At 38.5% G+C, this 11,737-nt stretch overlaps 1 protein-coding gene across 1 annotated transcript; it reads left to right on the top strand.

Annotated features, from left to right (window-relative positions):
• Positions 1 to 3,334: 3,334 nt before the first annotated feature.
• Positions 3,335 to 5,793, top strand: LOC127634232 (cytochrome c oxidase subunit 6B1-like). Its single transcript, XM_052113687.1, has 4 exons — positions 3,335 to 3,497; positions 4,011 to 4,129; positions 4,378 to 4,478; positions 5,525 to 5,793. Exons 2-4 carry the CDS (start codon positions 4,024 to 4,026, stop codon positions 5,576 to 5,578), a joined length of 261 nt encoding a protein of 86 aa, XP_051969647.1. The 5' UTR covers positions 3,335 to 3,497; positions 4,011 to 4,023; the 3' UTR covers positions 5,579 to 5,793.
• Positions 5,794 to 11,737: the final 5,944 nt, after the last annotated feature.

The following is an 11,737-nucleotide window of genomic DNA, read 5'->3' as shown; positions in this document are numbered from 1 at the left end:
GTAGTGAGAATGAGATCCTAAAGAGTTACAGTAGTGAGAATGAGATCCTAAAGCGTTACAGTAGTGAGAATGAGATCCTAAAGCGTTACAGTAGTGAGAATGAGATCCTAAAGCGTTACAGTAGTGAGAATGTAGGTGCAAAATGAACTTGAAAAAAAATCAAGATCCTAAAATAGGCTTCATTTTCTTAACGCAGAATATTTTTTTAACATGTTTCGTGAGATTCACTGATAAATGTATTTGTCATTGTTGTGTTTTCATTGATGGTGTTTTGGTCATTTTCCTCTGAGAGCGCTGTCGTTTTTCTTGTTGCCGTAGGCTGGAATTATGTTTACAAGACTGTAGTGTTTAACACTAAACGTCTGCATTGTGTTTCACGAACCATGGGAATGTATTTAGGTCATCTTTAGTTAGTTGTGTGTGTCAGAAAGAGAGAATGAGAGAATGTTTTATCGTTGCATTGCAGTTGAGCTCCTGTATCACAGGAGTTTGCTTGTGAATATGAAGACACTAAATTAGCGTCTCATTTAGATGATGTAATAATGGTTTAAAGAGTTTGTAAATGTTCCGCGGTGTCTTGCTGCTGCTATTATAATAGTGACTTTTTTTCTTGTTTCCCTTTTTCCCATATCCGAGGGGACTGTATCACATAGTGCCTTAAATAGAGACTGCAAACGACCAAAAAAAAAATCACTACAGATGCTGGGATGAGTAATAATATATCAGTTATGTCTGTCTGCTGTTTTGAATCATGTATGATTGCTGTGGGTTTAAGTTGGGCTGTAAATATTTTATATAATGTTACCTTCAGTTTACAATTGCAATATTAGAGCTTTATGTTGTCTAGGCAGGAAGATGACATCTTTGAGTCTAAAAAGAAGCCAAAATAAATGATAACACTGGATTATATGTGTCTGTTGAAGATGTACATTTGTTAAATGCTTATCTATCTTTATGCTTTGAATTTATAAATAGAATTTGATTTGCTATTATTATCTTCACTACTATCGATTGAGTGATTCACTGATTTTGTAAACCTGTAGATCAGGCCTAAAATGTACTCGGGAATTTTCTTTCTCCTTATTTTAAGACATTTTCTATAGTTACATTGTATCGTTTAAAATGAGGGGCTAAAATCTAACTTTAAATGTCAGGATTTTGAGAAGTGATATGTACACATTTGAAGGGGAAAGTGGTTCATTTTTAGATTTATTTGTTGTTGTTTTCTTCTTATTGGTCTCAACTTGTATTTGCATACATTGCTGACTCAGAACTGCGGAAATCGGGGGTTTAATAACACTTAATATAGGATTCTCTACCATCATGATACTGTAAACCAGGCGTGGCTCCTCTATATGGGCAGGTAAGGCAGAGCCCCACTTAAATATTCATCCATTTGAAAACATAGATCCATACTATAAACTGCCATGATGGAATTTGTTTGCCCGTAAATGTGTTCAAAATGCTGACATGTGTATTTAAAGCAGGCCTAGTATACGTTTTTATCCTATTTTTAAGTTGTAAATTAGCTGAAAGCTCCGTTACTCAGTGTTTGATATAGATATATGAGCATGTGGGGCAGAGAGTCTGCTGCCCTCCAGAACTCCACAGCGCCCCCTCAGATTTCTCAATGGAAATTTGTGGTCAAACGCGGTACTGCAACAAGCCCTCATTGAGACCCATTGGGGCAGGAATAAATCTGCCCATAAATGTAGCAAACAAAGCTAACTTTAGTATTAGTATTCATCGTGACATTGTTTCAACAACCTTGTGCAATGTCACAACCTTTATTTCCGTCCAGAGTTGCGTTAATTTGCCCCCCCCCCCCCCAGCTGTTGGTGCCTTGGGGGACCGCCTATTTCGCCCAAGCTTAGAAACGGCCCTGATTGCTGCAATAATGATCCAATCTTAACTATCTGCTTATTTAAATCCAAAAGGCATCTTTTATTTGCCCAGGCAGTGTACTATATACTGAAACATATATTATATGTACATACTGTGAAATTAATGAACGAGTGCCCTTTGGATAAACCGCCTTTCAGTAATAGTAAGCTCATGCATATTAATTAGCACGTCCTAGCGTAGGTTGGTTACCTGCCTCTGTAGCGTAATTAATATTCATGAGCCAAGCTTTCACCGTAGTAGTTTTGTCTTCTTTTCCTTTTTCTATAGACTACTTTAAAGGCATTCTATTATCCAATGACTTTATTCAAATTGATGACGAATAGGATAAAAGGATAAACTTCATATCAGTTCCAGTGAAGTTACGCCTTTTTGACGTTTACATGGCATGACGTATGCTGATCACGCGCATTCTAGTGTCTGCGCTTCTCGCGCGCGGTTAGCTATTGCACGTGGCTCAATATTGCGGGACTTTCCGAAACTTTTCTGGACCAAAAAACCGCTCATGCAATAAAATATTCATTTGGAGAAAAGAAAAATGCAAAACTGCATATAGAGAATAATAAATGCATTCACTGGTTCGTTTTTTTTAGCTGCGCATGGAATGAACCGCCTGCTAGATTCCCTAATACCTCTTCCAGCAACAACCTTAGTTTTCCCCAGGAGGTCTCCCATCCAGGTACTGGCCAGGCTCAACAGTGCTTAGCTTCAGTTGACAGCCAGTCTGGATCTACAGGTTGATATGGCTGCTGGCCGTCACATGTCAGATGACAATTAAATGCATTCCAGTGGATGTGAACAGGGACTGTTTCCTAGAGCTACTGGCTCACTATCTAAATGCAAATACAATGTATACCAGTACCATCTGATACCACCACAGTACTTCTCTAAGGGTCTGAACAGCATGCCAAAATAGTTTCCATATCAAGTACTTTCCATTTGTCTGTGAATGTGCAACCGTATCAATAGACTATGAGCACATGCTGTTTAAATGTTATTCTGACCTCTAACCCCATGTAGACTTGTGGTATTATTCGGTTTAAAAATGCACATTGCACTCCAGTGAAACAGCCCAGAAATGAGAGTTCTGCTTTCAGTTTACACAAATAAAGCTTGCATATAGAGACACCATATATGCCTATGTGCAAAGTGTAAAAAGAACCTGGAATTTTAAAAAGGGAGACAATATATGAACAATAATGAGGAACACATAAAAATGTCTCCAGTTCAATATAAAGTTAAATATTAACTTGATGTACAGTGTAAAGCACAATGCATTTCCCGGATGTGAATGCATGCTTTTATAAATGTTACATTAATGCACAAACAATAAATGCACGATTAAGCATTCGTGCGTATTTACTATTATTCACCTGTAGTCATTGGCTATGCACGTCTATGAGCGCGCGTGCTTCCGTGCATCCTCTCTTCAGGATGTATCTCAGTCATCTCAATGTGACCTGAGTCCGCCATACCGAAAGTAAAGGACTGCACGCAAGCCCTCAAGTGCACTTAATATAACACATAAAGCAAGTGAATCAGGATTGTCTGACACTGAACAAAAGTCACTTTCAACAGCAAGGCACATCAAAGAGGTAAAGAAACGCGTTATAATCCATCATTTACCGGCTTCTTTAGAAATACTTTACATGTTTCTAACTATAACAGATGCGGATATTGATTATTAAAGTAAAAACGAAAGTGAATACAATTATGAGGATATTCAGGATCGGATCCATTAACAAACCTATCAAACCAATAAGCATGTATATACACAGGACTAAAACATACATGCATTAGATGTGCTATTGTGATCTTAATGTAAAAGTATATCAGCCATGTATAACGTTGTATTTGCCACATGCATTCAATAACGCATGACTTTCCTACTTGGTTACAGTCTGTGTATCAAATATAAAGTCATTCAAGCCGTGCATTATATTTTTCTAACATTGAAAACATGATAATTTAAAAAGCGGCTACATTTAAGGTCGATATTTATAAGAGGGACGCATCGGTATTTAATGCATTCATATGTATAGCTGTGGGTTATTGCATTCAGATATTAAACTATATTGTTCACGAGAATGCGTGAATGTGTATTGAAGGCACGCGCGAGACATGGCAGAAGACATTCAGCAGAAACTGGAGAAGTACCGCACGGCACCATTCGATGCCCGCTTCCCGAACCAAAACCAGACGAAAAACTGCTGGCAGAATTACCTGGGTCAGTCCAATTTACATGGTATTTAAGGAAGAAATCATCTAGCATCCATGTGAATGCATTGGGTTGCTTGAGGGCTATCTTACTTTACAGTTGTGCATTGTATAATTGGACTTTTAGTGGAAAGCTTTTCGTCTTAAACAGCTCCAATGTACACAATAGATATGTGTGTTTATATGTATTTAACAAAAGATATTGTGATTATTTTTGTTTGATTAGCTCCACATAAACTCATAAAACATTCTTAACAGATTTTCATCGATGCCATAATGCCCTGGATGCCAAAGGTGTTGACACAGCTCCATGTGACTGGTACAAGAGGGTCTACAAGTCACTGTGCCCTCTTTCCTGGGTGATTATTCATTCCCTACTTCAGTTCAGAACTTATCGGGACAGTTCACTCAAAAATTTAAATTCTCTCATCATTTACTCGCCCTCATGCAATCCCAGATGTGTATGACTTTCTTTCTTCTTCTGAACATGAACAAAGATTATGAAGAATATTTCAGCTCTGTAGGTCCATACAATGCAAGTGAATGGTGACCAAAACAAAAAGGCAGCCTAAAAGTAATCCATGCAACTCCAGTGGTTTAATCCATGACTTCAGAAGTGTTGTGAAAGGTTTTGGTGAGAAACAGATCAGCATTTAAGTTATATTTTAATATAAATCTCCACTTTCACTTTCACATTTCGGAAGTGAAAGTGGAGATTTATGGTCAAAAATTACTTAAAAGTGGATCTGTTTCTCACCCACACCTACCAAGACATGGATTAAACCGCTGGAGTCGCATTAATTACTTTTAGGCTGCCTTTTTGTTTTGGTCACCATTCACTTGCATTGTATGGACCTACAGAGCTGAAATGTAGAGCTAAAAGCCTTAGTTTGAAAGAAAGTCATACACAGACGAGAATTTTCATTTTGGGGTGAACTATCCCTTTAAACAACATAAATGGTCATTAACTCTCAGTTTTGTGTGTGTTTGTGTGTGTGTGTGTGTGTGTGTGTGTGTGTGTGTGTGTGTGTGTGTGTGTGTGTGTGTGTGTGAGCGTGTATTTATCACTTTGTGGGGACCAAATGTCCCCATAAGGATAGTAAAACCCGAAATTTTTGACCTTGTGGGGACATTTTGTCGGTCCCCATGAGGAAAACAGCTTATAAATCATACTAAATTATGTTTTTTGAAAATGTAAAAATGCAGAAAGTTTTCTGTGAGGGTTAGGTTTAGGGGTAGGGTTAGGTTTAGGGGTTAGAATATAAAGTTTGTACAGTATAAAAACCATTATGTCTATGGAAAGTCCCCATAAAACATGGAAACACAACATGTGTGTGTGTGTGTGTGTGTGTGTGTGTGTGTGTGTGTGTGTGTGTGTGTGTGTGTGTGTGTGTGTGACTCTCAGATCGAGAAATGGGACAGTCAGAGAGATGATGGAACATTCCCAGGGAAGATCTGAAGATTACACAATCTCCAAAGCACTGAATGCGTCTGTCGGTGGCATCGTCTCGCCTCCAGTTAAACAGGGCCTTATTAATGTTTGTTCATAAATGCACCTGTCAAACTGAAGGACGAGATCGATTATTAATCTCATTCCTTATTTTAATGAAAGTGTTGCAGATTCTGCATTAAAATCTCTCAGGCATTTAAATGAAATTTTGTTGTGGAGTGGTTCATGAAGTCCTTGTCAACAACACGGTTGAACAAGCAGCAAAACATTTGCATCCAAAACTAACCAAGCAAAGTTGTTTATAATGTAGCAGGTTTATGCATTAAACACGTTTGAGGAAGAACTAATAACTGGACTTGCCAAAATTGGCCAGGTTAATGTCATCATATCTTTGACAGATACTCAATTTATTTGGTATGGGTTATTATTGTAAAATCGAACTGGTTGATCTTACCTAGATTTTTACATTTTACATTTATTCATTTGGCAGAAACTTTTATCCAAAGCGACTTACAGTGCACTTATTACAGGGACAATCCCCCCGGAACAACCTGGAGTTAAGTGCCTTACTCAAGGACACAATGATGGTGGCTGTGGGGCTCGAACCAGCAACCTTCTGATTATCAGATTACCAGTTATGTGCTTAGACCACTACACCACCACCATTCCAGATTTTTCATGGCAATCAATTTGCATACTTATTTGGCTCAAGTAAACTTAACTTATTTTTTTTAAGTAGTTACAAGTAAACTTAACTCATCTCTGATTAAAGTATGACTGCTTTTATTTGAATTATTTAAATTGATTTATAGCACGTTTTAAAGAGTATACGGGAGATTGACTGGAATCTCAGTTATACATTTACATTTACATTTATTCATTTGGCCGATGCTTTTATCCAAAGCGACTTACAAAAGAGGAAAAACACAAACAAATCATCTTAAGGAGACATTTGTACGAAAAGTGCCATATTACAAAGTTTTACTAGCATCAGAATAGCATTGAGTTGGGAAGGTCATTCCACCAACGTGGTATGATGAAACTGAGAGTTCGGGAAAGGGTTTTGGTGCCTCTTTGTGTTGGTACAAGGTTTCTTAGCCGACCGCAGGCTTCTGGCAGGAGTGTAGATCTGCAGAAATGATTTTAGGTATGCTGTAGCAGACACAGTGACTGTTTTGTATACCAGCATCAGAGCCTTGAATTTAATGCGTGCATCAACCAGCAGCCAGTGGAGAGAGACAAAGACATACGGCGCATTAGATTATCCTCAATACTACTTAGTGCACATAAATCCGCGCTTTTGCAAAGTACAACTGAGTAAAGAAGAGTGACTTAAATTTAACAGGCTCCAAGTTCGCCAGAGGAAACACTAATCACCTTCAGCTCTCAACCAGCTACAACAAACAACAACAATAGTCTTCAGAATTAAAACTATAAATAATGATTATTTATCTACATAAGTTCCCTTGTTTTGACCAAACATACATCATTTATCCAAGCGCAAGGGCTTTTGGGTATTCCACACGGCTGCAAATTTTACTTGATAATTTTGAGTTAGAAGTACTCAAACCAAAGTTTAAAGAGTGCATATATTTGAGTTATGATTCCAAAGTGGGACATTTCAAGTACCGTTTAATAAGAACCACTTAAATCATTTTATTAATGGCAACTTTAGGGGTTAGACAGTAACGGTAACTATTAAGCACCTCTAAATAGTTCTCAAATTATGAAAATGTTTTTAGAGGTGCTTAATAGTAACTAGATATTGGAGTGGTGGTGGTGTAGTGGTCTAAGCACATAACTGGTAATCTGGTAATCAGAAGGTTGCTGGTTCGATCCCCACAGCCACTAACATTGTGTTCTTGAGCAAGGCACTTAACTCCAGGTTACTCTGGGGGGATTGTCCCTGTAATAAGGGCTCTGTAAGTTGCTTTGGATAAAAAGTGTCTGCCAAATGCATAAATGTAAAAATATCCACGAGCAGAACTGAATATTCCAGTTTGTTTTCTGAGTTACGTCTGTGAAAAACAAATCTGCATTTCTTACTTTTGGATTAACCAAAATTCTGCACACATCTGAGCTTATTTCTTCATTGTTTTCTGTACGGCCGATTGCAGAGCGACACATCCAACATAATCACGCGGGCAGTCGGCATGTTGTTTCCGATAGTTCCGGTACCCTGATCGGCCAACTCACCAACAAGTGGCATCTCCTATCAGACATTTTTGCATCAGCTCAAGCATGTTTACCTTCTCCTGTGGCACAACCGGAAGCACGTCAAATTCACAAAATAAGACGAGTGCAATTCGGAGGTCTAGGGTTTGGTTAGGTTTAGAGTTGAGTTTAGGGTTGAGGTTCAGTTTATAAAATATGCATTCCTCCTCAGTGTTTTACCACCTGTACAGCTGAAAACAACTCGCTTTTGTCGCCCCTCTGTGGACATTACAAACAGTAAAAGTAGCTCACACGAGCCCATGCAACCAACACTTACCTCTTTGGCCACTGGGGGCAATGTGTTCACATTTCGGTAAGCACAGACCGATTTTAACTAAAGAAAAGTCAACCTACTGTTTCTGATTTCACTGTGAAATTAATCCGACGCTTCTGTGCAATTACTTACGTAATTATGTTTGCATCCTTGTATCGACTGTTTTAGATAAGCCCGGCCCTAAATGGCACATAAAAACAAAACAAACTGGTTGGCCATTAGACATGTTGGCCAGACGGTGTCTTCCTCTCAAAGCGGTCAGTTACGGCCAGAATAAACCGCAAAGTAGACCCAACTTTATGCCGCAAGACAAAAGTCTAGCTAGACGATACTTTGGCGGGTTCACTTTCAACAAACTGTGAACAAATTGAATATTTCTGACTTGAAATTAGTCCAGAAATATTCATTTGAGCTTCTAAAAAACTCTTCTATTATAATCAGCAGTTTACTCTGCAAACACATGATTATAGAAACAACCATGACTTTGCTCAGTAGATTATGGATTATGCTTAATCCTGATAAAAACTGGAATTGCAATACAGGATCCCCATGAAGCGTCCAGTTTACTCAAGGGTTAGGAAAAATCATCATTAAAATCTGTAGCTATGAGATTACTATAAACCTTAATCTCAGTTTAAGATGCTGAATGCAGTTTCTGTGCCGCTGGCATCACCAAACGCTCTTCCATTGTTCATACAAACAGCTAGTCTCTCAAACCTTTGGCTGAGACATGGCTACAAGCTATTATTGGTGAATGTGGACTGGGGTGCAGTTCATGTGAATTTGCAATTGGACTGCGAGCCCCAAAAAATTACAAATATGTCTGTAGAACGCACACGCTATCATAAGTGTAACAGACATGAAATGCATTGTTGTGCATGTTATTTTATGCATTATTTACTCTCCTTCAACATCAAATGGCAAGGTTCAAAGGACACTTACTTTAAAAAGAGGTTTTCAAATAGAATATCTGACTGTCAAGTGTAGTACAACTCGAAAACACTCTAGCAAAAACACACGCAAATGTGCAGCTTTATCATACATAAGTTACACATAAACTGAGTGTCTCACTGTTGGTGAGGTCATTGTATTTTCAATGTATCTTTGGACCTAAAAGAAACTGTTATGGTTTATTAAAGCTCCTGTTAACACTTTCATTACCCTCAGCTCTGTCTTTCTCAGTCAGTATCGCTGGTTTTGGGCCGCAGAGCTGAAATAAAACATATTTCATGACATATTCAGAGACTTATAGGAATAGACATCTCTCTGTAACGTGACTGAGAACAATCAGGTGTGTGTGGGGTTACTTAGCTATAGTTTAAGGCAGAGATGGGACCAAGTCACACATGTGCAAGTCTCAAGTAAGTCTCAAGTCTTCACCTTCAAGTCTCAAGTAAGTCCCAAGTATTTTTTTCTTGGGCAAGTCAAGTCAAGTCAAGTCACAGGTTATGTCAAGTCAAGTCCAAGTCAAGTCACAGGCTATGTCAAGTCAAGTCCAAGTCAAGTCACCTTATTATTGTAATTTTACCTGCAGAATCTGATCATAATAAAGTGAAAAGACAAGATATAAGTAACTGTCAGTAAATTACAATACTCATGTTCAGTAAAATACATCATGGAATCAAACAAAATTGTAACTTCATAAAATTATTTATTTTTCACTTCTGCCAACAGTGTTTGAAATATTTTAAATTTTCAACATTGAGTCCATAAAACATATAACAGCTTAACATCCAACAGACTCCTCTCTGAACACCTCCCCTCTCTCTCTCTCAAACACAGTTACGTACATTAAACTTTGTTACATTTCTCCTCTCTCACACACTCTCTCTCACACACTCTCTCTCTCACACACTCTCTCTCCACACCTCTCTCTCACACACTCTCTCTCTCACACACACACTCTCTCACACCTCTCTCTCACACACTCTCTCTCACACACTCTCTCTCACACACACACTCTCTCTCTCACACACACTCTCTCTCACACACTCTCTCTCTCACACACACTCTCTCTCTCACACACTCTCTCTCTCACACACACTCTCTCTCACACACTCTCTCTCTCACTCTCTCTCTCTCACACCTCTCTCTCTCCCCACTCTCTCTCCCACACTCTCTCTCTCTCACACACCCACTCACACACACTCTCTCCCACACCCACACTCACTCACTCACTCTCGCTCGCTCACACACACACACACACACACACACACACACACACTCACTCTCTCACACACTCTCTCCCACACTCCCACACCCACACTCACTCACTCACTCACACACACACACACACTCACACTCCCACACACACACACTCAGAGTATATCCATAAGCCTATTTTTGCAATGTCTGTGAGTGGGAAACGTTGAGGTACCAGCGCGTGAACGTCATGGCAACGTACAAAACAAAGTACCTCGCGCGGGAAACACTTAAATGCGCGTAACTAACGTAAATCAAGCAGGCTAGTATGCAGCATAAGCCACGAAGTGTTGGCGAAATAAAAAATTAATGGACAGATTTTTTTTTCCAGAAAACTTCTTGCACAAAATAAATTCAAGCACTTTCAAGGACCTGTATATGTATGTTTATTTTCAAGAACTTTCCAGGGCCTTGAATTTTATTTTTCAGATTCACAAACTTTCAAGGATTTCAAGGACCCGTGGGAACCCTGCTATTATTACATTAGCTAACTACCAACTAACCAGATAAAATTAACAAATTGACAAGCACTTACTGGGCAGAATGGCTCTTCAAATGGCGGACGAAATTGGAGGTTGTCGTCTGGCTGTCCGCGATCTTAACGTTGCATGTCTTGCAAAGCGCTGTTCGTCTTTTACCATCTTGATAATCATTTTTGAAGCCGAAAACGATGACCCTCGGTAACGTTACCCTCCGGTTGACATGTTGATGGGTTATCTGATCTAAGTGGGCGTGGTGTGCGTAAGGTACGAGAGGGCATGGCTGATGATAGCCTATAGTGTCGTGATCCAGTCATGACAAAACTATTCTCAGCCTGCGCTCCAGCTGGATCAACTTTATTTTTTAAAATAATTTATATATTTTATATTCAAACTGAAAACATGATGTGATTAACACTCAAGTCATTCAAGTCTTCGTCTCTCAAGTCAAGTCAAGTCCCGAGTCTTTAACTTCCAAGTCCAAGTCAAGTCTCAAGTATTTTATTTTTTGTCAAGTCAAGTCACAAGTCATAAAAATAGCGACTCGAGTCGACTCGAGTCCAAGTCACCAAGTCACAAGTCCCCATGTCTGGTTTAAGGACAAAAGTGTCCCCATAAGTTGCTAGTAATCAATCAATAAGCATTCACATAAGGCTGAGTTTGAAAATATATGAGTGCATAAATAGTTTGGAATAATCTGTATTGTTTTTTTTAATAATTTATCAATTGTGTTTAAATTGATAATTATATATATATATAAAACTTTTGTCCTCCAAATCAAATTCAGGTTGGACAGCATTCTACAAAGTGGGGATTTTTTTAATTTAAAACAATATATATATATATATATATATATATGTTTGAAACTAATGATTAATATACATGCACTTATGTGTATTCAAGGACCAAGAAAAGCATTTTATTACCTCTAAAAATGTCACGTGGTGTAACTGTCAAGTCAAAGTCATTAAATACATTGTTTGCATGAATATTTATTTT

The sequence above is a fragment of the Xyrauchen texanus genome, chromosome 41, assembly GCF_025860055.1.
Source record: "Xyrauchen texanus isolate HMW12.3.18 chromosome 41, RBS_HiC_50CHRs, whole genome shotgun sequence".
Lineage (NCBI taxonomy): Eukaryota > Metazoa > Chordata > Actinopteri > Cypriniformes > Catostomidae > Xyrauchen > Xyrauchen texanus.
This window is presented reverse-complemented; position numbering and strand designations above follow the sequence as displayed.